At 36.5% G+C, this 13,644-nt stretch overlaps 1 protein-coding gene across 1 annotated transcript in view; it reads left to right on the forward strand.

Moving 5' to 3' along the window:
• Slc13a1 (solute carrier family 13 member 1) overlaps nt 1-13,644 on the forward strand; it is an 84,803-nt gene that overhangs the window by 25,020 nt on the left and 46,139 nt on the right. Inside the window, exons 3-6 of the mRNA XM_050145912.1 lie at nt 7,996-8,132; nt 10,227-10,414; nt 11,025-11,082; nt 11,164-11,212. Of these exons, the coding sequence (XP_050001869.1) occupies nt 7,996-8,132; nt 10,227-10,414; nt 11,025-11,082; nt 11,164-11,212 (432 nt within the window). The remainder of the gene's footprint in view (nt 1-7,995; nt 8,133-10,226; nt 10,415-11,024; nt 11,083-11,163; nt 11,213-13,644) is intronic.

The raw sequence follows: 13,644 nt of genomic DNA on the forward strand, positions 1-13,644 counted from the left end.
TTATGACTTTTTATTGATTTGTGCAAGGGTTGCTCAGTTGATAAATTATATGCTTAGGCAGGAACCCAGGTGTTCTGATTGAAAAATTCCATATTTTTAGATGAAATCCTATTTGCGGGCAGCAATGCAGCTATCTTGATCTTGTAAGTAGACTTTAAATCTCATGAATTTTACTTGACATATCCATTTTTCTTGCCAAATAGTTATATTTATCAGTGTCATTTCTAAAGCACCAAAACTTCCTTCATCTATCTATCTATCTATCTATCTATCTATCTATCTATCTATCTATCTATCTATCTGATCATGTATCCAATGCTAGCCTCAACAATTAATATGTAGCCAAGGATGACCTGAACCTTTTTCTTATCCTCCTACATTTACCTTCTGAGTGCAAGTCTGAGAATATAGGCATGCACCAGGCTATGGTTTATTTGATGCTGATATTAAAACCCAAGACATTGTGTATTCCCAGGGATCTGTGTATGCTAGGAAGTACTCTACCAGAAGATGAGCCACATCCTGATTCCTTCAGAGCAATTTTTTTTGGCTACTATTTCCTGGACAGTTAATCTGTACACAATGCTCTTTCTTAAGTCTATCTGATCCCTATGAAAAACTAGAACCTAGGCTCTACATTGGCAAACCAAGAATATGGACCTCCTTCTTTAAGTTTAATCTCTAAATTTGTTTACAAATTAGATCATATTTTGCTGGTAAAGGACTGATAATCTATACACCTGAGGGCAGATCCATCTTGGTACCTAATTTTCAAACTGAAGTTTGAAAATATTGGCCATTTATTTATATATTATCATTGGCTCTTGCATGTCACCCACAAAGTTGAATAATTGTATAAAGACCTTATAACACAAAAAAATATAGAAAATTTACTATCTATCTTTTTAAAAGCATGATAGTCCCTCAAGAAACTAAATTGGTTACAAGAATATCTTGCTGCACATGGCGATGCATACAATTAACATCGGCACTCCAGAGGCAGAGCCAGGTGGATAATTGTGAGTTTGAGGTCAGACTGGTATACACACAAAATGCCAGGACAGCCAGGGCTACATACAGACCCTTCTCAGGGTCCCCTCATAACCATAAAAAGAATATCTTACAGTCCTGAACTTATTCTGGTGCTTAATCACTTAATAATGCAGTATTTTGCCCCTCATTTTCAGGCCATCTATTTCAAGATGCCCAGAAATTGTCCCCAAACTGTTAGCAGTACTGAACCCCACATGGACTATGAATTTTTCTCATGTGATCTTCAGTGCTCTCACGTAGTTCCAGAGTTAATCTGGCCTTTTGTATTTTATGTCCTGTTGTCTTCTTTTGCTTAAGATCCACTGGTAATTAAAATAAGAATTACTTAACATAAGTAATTTGGTACCATAGTTATCAATCTGATAACCAAAAAGGTTACTAATAACTAACTTAGAGGTTATATACCACATGGAATACACGAAAGATTAGGTAGGGTGACATGCTGGTATGAATAAAGAAAGATCTTGTGAGATTTTATTATGTAACTCTGAGCCGAATATAATTTTAAATTTACAAATTATTCATTCAGCTTCTAAAACAAAATAACAATAGTCTCTTATCTGGGAACTTACAAACAATTGAAATTTAATTGTTCGTGGTTTTGAAGGCTGAAAACTACAAGATCAAAATACCAGTAGAGTGTCTGGATAGATGGTTTAGCAGCAAAAAACATTTTGTTGCTCTCGTAGAGGATCAGAGTATGGTTCCCTGAACTGGCATTGACTAACTCACAATGGCCTATAAATCCTGTCCGAGGGGATGCAATATCCTCTTCCAGCTTCCATAGGATTTACACACACGCACGTGTGTGCGCGCACACACACACACACACACACACACACACAAAGTAAAAACATCAATAGATTTGGTGTCTGTTAAGTCTTAACTTTCTGCCCTGTAGATGTTGCCTTGATGTTTTACTTGCGGTGAAGGAGCAAGAAGCTCATGCTATCCTCTTTTATAAGAAAGTAGAGCCAAAATTATGTTCATTTTACAGTCTAATATATACAGTTTTGGAAACAACAGTATTATACCAGAGCAGTCACGGAGTTATTTCCGTAAGCCAAACTCAAAAAGGGTTTCAAAATTCAAGTATCAGGTATTGCAGGATGACTTCCATAATTCTGGAAAAAAGCAGTCACTTACTCTGAAAGTTAATTATGAAGAAGTATTCCACATATACCCCTGACACTGTCTTGCCTTCTCTGCTAACTTGTTTCTTTTCATTTAATAGCTTACAAGTTTTTTGAACCCAGGGACTTGGTAATTAAAAAAAAAATCTATTAAAATAAACCATATGTGCTATGTACATACTAAGTTCAAAACAACCTGATCAATATAATTCATTCTATCTTCAAAATTATCTGGTCTAGTGAAGGGGAGATTAAGCGAAAAAAAATCAATATAATAGGCACTGACTTTTGAAATAACATGGAGAAATACCATGTAGCACAACTTAGGGTCCCAGAGAAGGAATCTTTGGAGATTTACCGTCCATTTTAATCCATAAAAGAAAATTAGGAGTTTGGAAGAAATGCAGAAAGGCTATTCCATCTTAAAGTGGAAGCAAATACCAAATTATTTTTGTGTTTGGGGAAATCTATAAACAGAAAGCAGTTGGATGAGGTGGTCAAAGACTGAACTGGGGCAATGAGGTGAAACTCATCTTGTTAAGTATGACAATCGGATAATAAAGGTTTTGGTCTCAGATACCACAGAATGAACTGAAAGGGCACAGAAAGGTCAATAATGTGACTAGATTCACACTGCAGAAAAGCGAGTAATGGTGGTTTAGAGTGTGTTATAAAAAGAAAGATGGGGACCTTAACTAAGGTAATTATTTGTGCCTAGAGAAGACTCAATGCATTTATAAATATAGAAAATATAAAAGGAACAGGACACACATATCATAAATGAAAAGGGGATCACAGATAACTCTGGAATTTGACTTAGGCAACAGACTGGATGTCGTTTCATTCTTCCTGAGATAGGGAATAAGAGGAAGACATTGTAGGATATTTGGGTTGAGAACATGGGTGTCATTTTGAGTGACTGTGCTTTTAGATGTTTGTGGAAATGAAAGTGTCCGTTGGTTTCATATTCTGGAGCCTGGACTTCTCTATCAGGATACAAAGAGCATAGGGCTGTACTCACTACTCATTCAGCAAGTATGAAGTTGATTTCTATTATATTGATAGTGTGTATGTTAGTCATGCAGAGATAGGAATTATCTCTCTAGAATTTTCCATTAGATATATGAAACAACAAGAGCGCACATGGAACTTTCCAGATTAAATGTAATTGTGAGAACAGATTTAAAACATTTCAAAGTAGGCAAGAAAAAAATTTCTCAAAGAGCAAGGAACAAGCTATTGAGGAAAAAGGTTGTTCACAAGTATAGACACACTAGAAAATCAATATACTAAAACAGTTATTGCCAAGTAATGACATAGAGTTAGCTGGCTAGAAGGTTTAGAACAGAATAAACACATGTGGAAGGGTAGGAGCATAGAAATAATTTCCTTCCCTTCCTCTTTAATTTATTTAATACTATTTCCTGAGTTTCTACTTTGTGTCAGGACATACGATGATCTAAAAACATCAAGTTTCTGAAGTCACAGGACATGTGGTGTCAGGGGTAAGACAGGGAACATGGCATTAAGAAAGCCGTTGCAAGATATGGTAAAGAAAGGAAACACAATGGGTCAGAAAGATAGCAGGACCTACTTAAATCCCAGAAGTTTCACCACTGAAGAAGTTCTCATGGGGAAGAACCCATCAGACAGCTCCTTCATTGTGTCTCAGAGGAGCTTCTTCAGCTCCTCCAATGCTTGTCATTTCTTTATGTGGTGAAACTGAACTCTTCTAGTTTTTTATAAAAAAAAAAAAAAAGATGTAATCAATTGTTGAACTCTAGTTAACATATTGTGCTTTAGAACATTTGAGTGTAGACCTCTATTCTAATAGTTCTTGGTAGTCACCCTCTAACCTTCCTTCTTTCCACTCTTCATTGTAACTTCTACTGGCCAGCATTCTCTCTCCGTTTCCATCTATGAATACTCATATATTTTGTCTCCTTGTGCTCGACTTAATTCCTTTAACCCACTTTCCGTGCGCTCATGTGGCCAGACAAAGACTGCACACCCTCTGTTTCCTTAACACTTTAGGATGGATGGCAGATACATTTTAAAGGTTACAGTAATAAACAAAATAATATTATTATACTTATTACCAAATTACTACCAAAAATAAATAGCAAACACTTAGAATACATTTAAAAAGTCATTGTTTCACAAACATTGTACAGGTTTCTGCTTGTCTGCTTCCAGTTTCAAGGGATAGTATCAGCTTTTTTCTTTTATTTTACTAAAGTCAGGCCAGTTATAAATGTTAATATAATTCAAAATAGGAAAATCACCACCAGAATTCATTTTCTTTTCTCTTTGTCTTCCATGGCATTAGAATAGTTTGGGTTTATCCCTCTCCTTCTATTTTGGCAGGCATTTGTGAGGATATTTTCTCAGCCAATCCCCTTTTTTCATCACAGCTTTGTGATTTGATTTTATAAAGCATTTCCTAATGTCAGTTCTCCTAAATTTCAGTTGCATGAGATGCTTCCTTCTAGCATGTTTCAAGTGAATTTTTTTAAAAGTAAAGAAATTCTGAAAATGGACAGTATGCTAGGCCACTTTTTGAAAAAGAATATAAATAATCATTTAAAGGCTTTATAAAGGCCTGTGGGGGAAAGCTAGCACTTTAAGAGTTGAGATTTTAACTTGATTGAACACAATTCTCATGATGTGGGGAAATTTGCATTTAATATATTGGGAATTTTTTTGGAATTATTCTGGCAAATGGTTGCTCAAAGTGTCTGGGCACTGTTTCTCTCTGAGTGATAGTAAGTTAAAGTGGTTTAAAATGATGGGCTGGGTAAGGATTTTTTTAAAAAAAATATGTAATAAAAGATTTTCAAGATGAAGTCATTCAAATATGAAAGAAGATTATAGTTCTTAGAAAAGAGGCAATGATAAAGATGTGTATTTGGGTTGGTGAGGATGAAGATTGAATGGCAGAAGTCACAAAGCCAGCACAGCTGCTTGACAAAAACCAAGCAAAGCTGAGCCGTATGATGGCCACCATGCCTCCTTTGGTTTTAATCTCTACCTATTGTATACTTTGGGGAAATTTTAATGTTTGTACAATTTGAGGATATTGGATTGAAGGAAAATTTCTTATTAAGCATTTATGCCTTCTTCAAGGAGTACTGCTTCTAAGCTTTCTAGTAAAGTCCTGAGCATAGCACCTTTCCTTTGGAAGATAGCCCCCTTAGGAAAATATACTTATCTACTTGAATTTTTAAATTTTTTTTTTTGATTTTTATTGAGCTCTACATTTTTTTTTCTGGTCCCTTACCTACCTCTCCCCTCCCCATCAACCCTTTCGCAAGGTCCCCATGCTCCCAATTTACTCAGGAGATTTTGTCTTTTTCTACTGCCCATGTAGATTAGATCTATGTATGTCTCTCTTAGGGTCCTCATTGTTGTCTAGGTTCTGTGGAGGTTGTGACACTCGTAAAGAAGCCAGAAGTCTCTTTATAAGGCTAGGAAATATTCTTGAAACATCTGCCCTGTACTCACTCAGGAACAAGAGAACCAAAACAAAGTAGACTTAAAGGTCTACAAGATTTGGTGGCTAGAGAAGTTGGCCACAGATCAGATTACAAATCTCTTCCTACTATACATTCAGGCAATTATGTGACATATACAGCAACAAAGTTAGATTAGCTACGGTTACCTCCGCCTTACACGGGGCATACATTTATGGACAAAAACTGATGAAGAAAGATGACAAAAGAATGAGGTGTCAGGACCTCCCTTTCTTAGAAAAGTTAGCTCATGCAGAGCCACTATGGTGTCTTACGACTGAGGATTAGACATAGAAAGAAATTCAATAAAGATATAAAATGCAAAACATTATATTATAATAGAAACTGAGTAATAACTGAAGCACTTTTGGCCAAGAGATTTTTCTTGGGCACTTTGACCATTAAGAGTTACTAATAACTTTTTAGTACATGGCCATCTGCCCAGGCTGGCTTGGAGATTTTCTTTTGGTCTAGTGTCTCTGAAGCCGCAAAAGCTATCAGTCTTGGAACAGACTTACATGTGTCTCTAGAACCTTCCTTCCTTCCTTCCTTCCTTTCTTCCTGACTTCCCTCCTTTCTTTCTTTCTTTCTTTCTTTCTTTCTTTCTTTCTTTCTTATTTTTGGTTTTTCAAGACAGGGTTTCACTGTAGTTTTAGAGCCTGCCCTGGAACTAGCTCTTGTAGACCAGGCTGGCCTCGAACTCACAGAGATCTGCCTGCCTCTGCCTTCCAAGAGCTGGAATTAAAGGCATGCACCACCACCACCCGGAATGCCTCTAGATTCTTAAAAATTGGTTTATGGGGATGTTGAGTAAAAATTATTGTAAAAGATAACTCTGTTCTGTCACAGCTTATTAATGACAACTAAATTTATGACCCCAGATGTTCAAGAGTAAGTTAAACACATGTCTGGAAACAAAAATGATATGATCTATGCTTTGGTACAACTCGTATCTATTCCTGCTTACTGAGTTCTGTATAAGTAAAGAAGCATCCTGACCGCTGTTTAGTCAGGCTATAAGATTCAAACATCATGCCTGGCTCATCCATCCCTCGTCAGCTTCTTTTTTTTTTTAATTTATTTATTTATTTATTAAAGATTTCTGTCTCTTCCCCACCGCCGCCTCCCCTTTCCCTCCCCCACCCCCAATCAAGTCCCCCTCCCTCGTCAGCCCAAAAAGCAATCAGGGTTCTCTGCCCTGTGGGAAGTCCAAGGACCACCCACCTCCATCCAGGTCTAGTAAGGTGAGCATCCACGTGTGAACCTGATTGAAGAGAAAGTGGGAAGTACTCTAGAACACGTGGGCACAGGAGACCACTTCCTACGTATAACCCCAGCAGCACAGACAGTAAGGGCCTCATCGAATAAATGGGACCTCCTGAGACTGAGAAGCTTCTGTAAAGCAAAGGACACTGTCGCTAAGACAGAAAGGCAACCCACTGACTGGGAGAAGATCTTCACCAACCCCACAACTGACAAAGGTCTGATCTCCAAAATATATAAAGAACTCAAGAAACTAGACCGTAAAAGGCTAATCAACCCAATTATAAAATGGGGCACTGAGTTGAACAGAGATCTCTCAACAGAAGAAGTTCAAATGGCCAAAAGACACTTAAGGTCATGCTCAACTTCCTTAGCGATCAGGGAAATGCAAATCAAGACAACTTTAAGATACCATCTTACACCTGTCAGAATGGCAAAAATCAAAAACACCAATGATAGCCTTTGCTGGAGAGGTTGTGGAGAAAGGGGTACACTCATCCATTGCTGGTGGGAATGCAAACTTGTGCAACCACTCTGGAAAGCAGTGTGGAGGTTTCTCAGGAAATTTGGGATCAACCTACCCATGGACCCAGCAATACCACTCTTGGGAATATACCTCGTCAGCTTCTTATCTCCTTTTTGGGACCTAGCCACCATGTGGGCTGAACCCTGCCAGGTGGGATTGATGTGGAATTTTCTGACATTTAAGTCATTGGTACTCCACCATAGGACATTTTAAAAGTAACATCAGTTCATAGATGGAGAAATTATGACCACTTATATGAAATGACTCATATTTAAAAATCTAGTGTCCTGTGTATGCATATTTCCCTGCATGCTTTTAATAGCTGTATTTCTGAATAAAACCATAATCATATTTAAATTTTTAGTAAAATACATTTACCTGTTCTTTGACACAATAGAAAATTACATAGTTCAAGGTCACAGTTAAGTGTGGTAACCTGTGAGTGTCTTTGTTGTACATCATTCTCTCAGTCAAGATACGTAATCTATGGGTTTAACTGCAATTTCAGGTGGCCTCTTCTTATTTCAAAGATTTTCACCTGCTGTTAATTGGAGTCATCTGTTTAGCAACATCAATAGAAAAATGGAATTTGCACAAGAGGATTGCTCTGAGGATGGTGATGATGGTGGGTGTGAATCCGGCCTGGTGAGTACCTTGTTGACTTCATTTATACTATATCCTAAGCAGACCATTTTGTGTAGAGCAAACCACAAACCAGTAACGCAGAAAATGGCTTGGGTAGCAGGGTGACTGTGAAAATATGAAAAGGATATGAAGTGTGCTTGAGGGGTAGGAAGGAAAAAAAAAAACTTTACTTTTACCGCAGGTCAAATTTCAGGGAGACTGGAACAAATAACCACAACTCTCACCTTTAATGCATCATTGGAGTCAAAGATTAGAGGAGCCTTGAACCTCAAAGGAGGAGGCTGATATCTGCAGAGTAGATTTCAATCCCACTTTGTTTATTTGCCTGATTACACATTCAAAACTCATCCAAGAGCATCCTTTATCAACAGGGAGGATGTTATGAGCCAAAGACAAAGGCATTACTGACAGAATACAAATCTGTGCAGAGAAATTTCAAGGTGAACACATTTTTCTTTTCAATTCAAGAGTTGCAAAGTGAAACAATCAATTGAATTTTTTCTTCTATATGCGAAATTACTCATTTGACTGATTTCCCTTCACTGAAATGAATGTTTTTTATTCCATTAAATTAATTGGCTATTTGGGTTCTACTCCACCTCTTGTTATAAACACGAACATCAGCTAAGGAACATTTTCAGTGTCATAATCATTTGCATAATGTTTTGCTTTAAAGCCTTAGGTGGTTTTGCCCTTCTTATCATTTTTTGGAAAATAAGAAAAAAATGACTCCTGTTGCATAATTTCTTCAAGGACATTGCAGAGTATCTGTTTACTCTTGTGGAGTACATTTCTCTGCTAAAATACTATGGGTGTATATTCATGCATTCTGTGTATATATGACACATATGAGACAATGTATTTGACAAAATACATTGCTTAGAATATTTAGTATGCAAATATATTTCTTTATAATGTATTTATTATGTACATACACTAGAAAATCGTCTTCCTCTTGGGCATCATAGAAATCTTATCTATCTGGTCATTAGTCCAGGAGAGGAGACAGCATACTGCACAGTAAGGGAAGACTCCTGTCTGTTACATCACTGTATGGCTCTTTGGTCTAAGGCATTTCCACCAGCAAAAGCTTCACCTGTTGCTAATATTATTTAATATGGAAGAACTATAATTATATAGATATCTATTAAAAGCTTCCATTTTAATTAAGATTTACTTCTTGTTCAAACAAATTTCTAAGATGTTTTATGTTGTTCCACACATGGAAAATATTCCCCATACTCGAGTCTGAAGCATGGTATAGAATTGCCTATATGGATCTATTTTTTTAAAAGAAGATTCTATAATTGATACTTCATAGAAATATCTGCTTCTGGATTATTTGGGTGGTCTCCTATCAGATCAAACTTTCCCCAAAGTTTGTTTTAAAATTTTATAAAAATGGTTTAAGTCCCAGAGTCTTAGATTTGTTATTTTAAGGATAAATTACTCTGGTTATAAGAGGAGACAAGTAGTAAATCTAATTCCTGACAGCAGGAAGAAATGCTAGGTTCCAGAGAGTATAAATAATAGAATCTATAGAAAATTCTGAAACTTCAATTTATAGAGTGATTGTAACCATTATCTCCACCCACTACATATTGAACCAGAGGAGTGAATGAGTAAAGTGGAGATTTATAAATATTAATCCTGTTCCTGGTTCTGCTTGGTGCACATACTAACAAACAGAGAAGGGGCCAAAGGATGAAATAAAAGCAAGGGACTCTCAAAAAGACAAATAGCTGTTCATTAAAAAGTACTCAAATATTAGTAACACTGCAAGCTATTTTTCTATATGCCAATTTGCAGTTAAATGTAAATGTAATGACTCATCTGGTTTTAGAAAAAATGCTCCCCTAGAACCCTTAAAGGGATATATAGGTTAATAACTCTACTCTTAGATGTTTTACTTTGATTCTACCTGTCTATATAACTACTCTCAGATTTCTCCATCTGGACAGAAACTTAATCTTCTTTTTTTTTTTTTATCAAACACATAGTTCCCAATCTGTAAACAATATCCTTTAGAGTTGAATATAGAGAGTTACGTGTGCTAGACAACACAACTCCACACTAAAGACCCTCTCATTTCAGGCTGACGTTGGGGTTCATGAGCAGTACTGCCTTCTTATCTATGTGGCTTAGCAACACCTCTACTGCTGCCATGGTGATGCCCATCGTGGAGGCTGTGGCGCAGCAGATCATCAGTGCTGAAGCAGAGGCCGAGGCCACTCAGATGACTTATTTCAATGAATCTGCAGCCCATGGACTGGAAGTTGATGGTATCATGTATTGATATGGCCACAGTGGGGTCTGGTCATTTAGGCAGTAGGCATAAATTCAAGAATCCTGGGTTATATTTTGAATTAAGTACGCATAAATTCATGAGATTCATTCAGCCTCACTATTTTTGTAGTCCCCAGTATCTATCAAAATGAATTTTACAACTTTTTTACTTTAAATTAACTGCTGAATAAATTCTTGGCATAAAAAGGAAGGATGCCTTTGTACCCTCCAGTCAGTTCAACAGAACACTCTCTTGTCCTTATCAGTAGACATCCAGCTTACTTTCCTTTTACCTGAATGGCTTTCCTGCATAAATTATAGATCATTAATTCTATATCCTATTTGGGTGCAATACAGCATTAATTCCAACACTGGTATTTTCTGCTCTGATGAACTGCTCTGATTGCAATGGAAGATGTTGCAGGATATTTCTACTTATAAAAGACGAATGCTATTTTGGTGTAAGGTGAATTTGTTTACTTTTAATAATGCTTCCATCTTCTGATGGATACATACACAAACATATACACCTGCATACTTACACATATGCAGACCCAATAATAACTCTTTATTTAAATGGTATCTCTTTCATTTAATATTTTACAGAAACTGTTATTGGACAAGAAACAAATGAGAGAAAAGAGAAAGCAACACCAGTTCTAGGGTAAATACTATTAATATTTTGATAAGGATTTTCCAAATTAGATTTTAATGAAATTACAAACTGGGTCAATTTATGTTTCAGAAGCAGTAATGACGCAGGGAAAGTTTCAAGCAAGATGGAGACAGAAAAGGTATATTACATTTGATTCCTTCTAAATACTTGTACATGAATTACATTAGAACTGCAATTAGATACAAAACTATTGAATACAATTACTTTGTATGACTAAGTCCGGTTGTGGTCCAATGGTTTGATAATCCTCTTTGGATAGACGTCCAGATAAAAATTATTTTTGGAACTATAAATCTGCAGCATTACTTTTTTCCTTTTACTAGAATCTCAGTTGGCAATTATCCACTAAGTTTAGAGAAATACAGTTCTATTTGTAGAATATTGTGTCAGTTCTTACTAAATCCTGTTGACCTTTTATGCTGGTTTTCATTAACATCATCTCCATTTCTTCAGGACTTAAAACACCTTTTTCTGTATAATTACAAGTGATCATGTAATTGTAGTGTTCCTGTTGCCACTAAAAATTCAGTGTGGAATTCATGCGTTGTTTCTGTCAAATACAGGCAAAGGAGTGGTAGTTAAAGAGAGGAAGGAGAACTTAGTGAATGGTGCCATATGATTTGTTTCCTTAGAATAAATCCATATAAAACACTATACTACATTGCACCAGCAGCCCAATTTTTCAAGATTGCTGAAAGTAGTCCTACTTAATAAGTCCTACAGTAACCATAGCATTAAGAAGAGGAGAGCAAAGCATATATCCCCTCATTGGACTGTGTGATACATTAACATGGAACTTAATGGGAAGAGGAACATTATTGTGGTTCATAGGAATTTCAAAGAGAGAGTTCTGTGGAAAAAGAAAATAAATGCAAAGCAAGGTTTAAACCATTAGCTATGTCTACTGAAGCTTTTTACTAGAAAAAGATCATATATACTCATAAAAATGATGTTATCTTTGAGGATAGGACTATTCCTTATAAAACATTAAAAATTAACGGTGAGGTAGGTATGTTATAGAAACATACATTGGAAAATGAACTTTGCATATGCTCATGAAAACTAGCAAGTCTAAACAGAAAGAATAAAGAATATACACTCATGAAAACTAACAAGTCTAAATAGAAGGAATAAAAAATGTACACATAGCCAGGAGCTTGCTTGGAGATATCTTTAGCAAGCAAGGTTTTTGGCACCATGCCTACATTTTTAATCCAAATTTACTTGCTATCAGTTGTGTCCTGGGCCTTGTAGGGGGAGATGTTATAAAACAGACTGCTCTTTATTATACATATTTCAGAATCTAGTGATTGTAAAACAACAAACAGACGCAGAAAAGCTACAGCAGAATTTGCCCAGAGGTCAACACTCCCAAAAAGAAGCACAATTAGTTTAATATGGGTATGCAATGGAGAAGGAGTAGGAGGTAAAGATGCTTGAATCTGAGGGAATGACAGTCTTCATGAGAAGAGTGTAAATTACTAGTCTTTAAGAAAAGTTGTATTTTATTCTAATTTTGACCCCAGCCTATCCCACAACCTGAAACATGGTAGGTATTAAACATTCGCCAATTCAGGAATGAGTGACTACGACGCAAGAAAATAAAAAAGACTGGCTAATCAGAGAGCATATTCATTAAAAGCACAGTGCGGTCGAACTCCCAGCCTCCCAGGTCTGTAGCACAAGTACTAGAGATGAGTGAAATACAAGGGGCAGTTCTTTGAGGCGACAGTGGAGTTGGGATGCATTGTCTGAAGATAACATTGTGAAAGGCAATGGGTATGGACCCTACTGTTTTCTGAATAATAAAACTCTGGGGAATGGGAAATTTATAGAAAATGTCTCCACTGTTCTAAACTGAGGGTAGACAGGAATATGGTACATTGAGATGGGGAACACAGAGTGAGGAAACCTTACCCTTGGAAAAAGTAAAACAGTTGGAGGCATACTGTAAGCAATAAAGATTGATATCGGCGTTTAGGAAAGAGAAAAAAAAAAGTTAAGTTCTGATTCTAAGGGCTCCTCAGATTTTAATACTTTAAAATTCAGCTATCATGGAAATAAGTGTTTTTTTTTTTTGTTGCTGTTTTCTGTAGAATAGGCTTTTTAGAAAAGAGAACAAACATTACTTTGTATATACAGAATATATTTTTATTTAGTCATTGAGATTTCCACACATTTATGTAAAGCATTTTGATGGTATTGACTGTCACTTCCTCCTATTCCTCCCAAACTCTCAGCCAAAACTTGTCTCTTAACCATTTTCTTATCTCTCCCCCGCTTTAAAAATAAACCATGGAATCAAATTAGTGAGGCCTATAAGCACGCGTGTAGGGCCACCCAGTGGATCTGGAGCTACACTGAAGAAAATGCTCCCTTTCTAGCAAGGAACAACTGTCAAGAATTCCTCATGTAGGGGTTGACTTCATGAGTGCCTCCCCCATCCATTCTGGAGTTTTTACTTGGTTGATCCAGTGCAGATCTTACATAAACAGCTATAGCTACTGTGAGCACCCGAGTTCTTGGCTCTGGCTCTTCCTTGACATTCCT

This window comes from Alexandromys fortis, unplaced genomic scaffold (assembly GCF_014885135.2).
Source record: "Alexandromys fortis isolate MF-2015 unplaced genomic scaffold, M_Fortis_MF-2015_v1.1 scaffold_34, whole genome shotgun sequence".
Taxonomy (NCBI): Eukaryota; Metazoa; Chordata; class Mammalia; order Rodentia; family Cricetidae; genus Alexandromys; species Alexandromys fortis.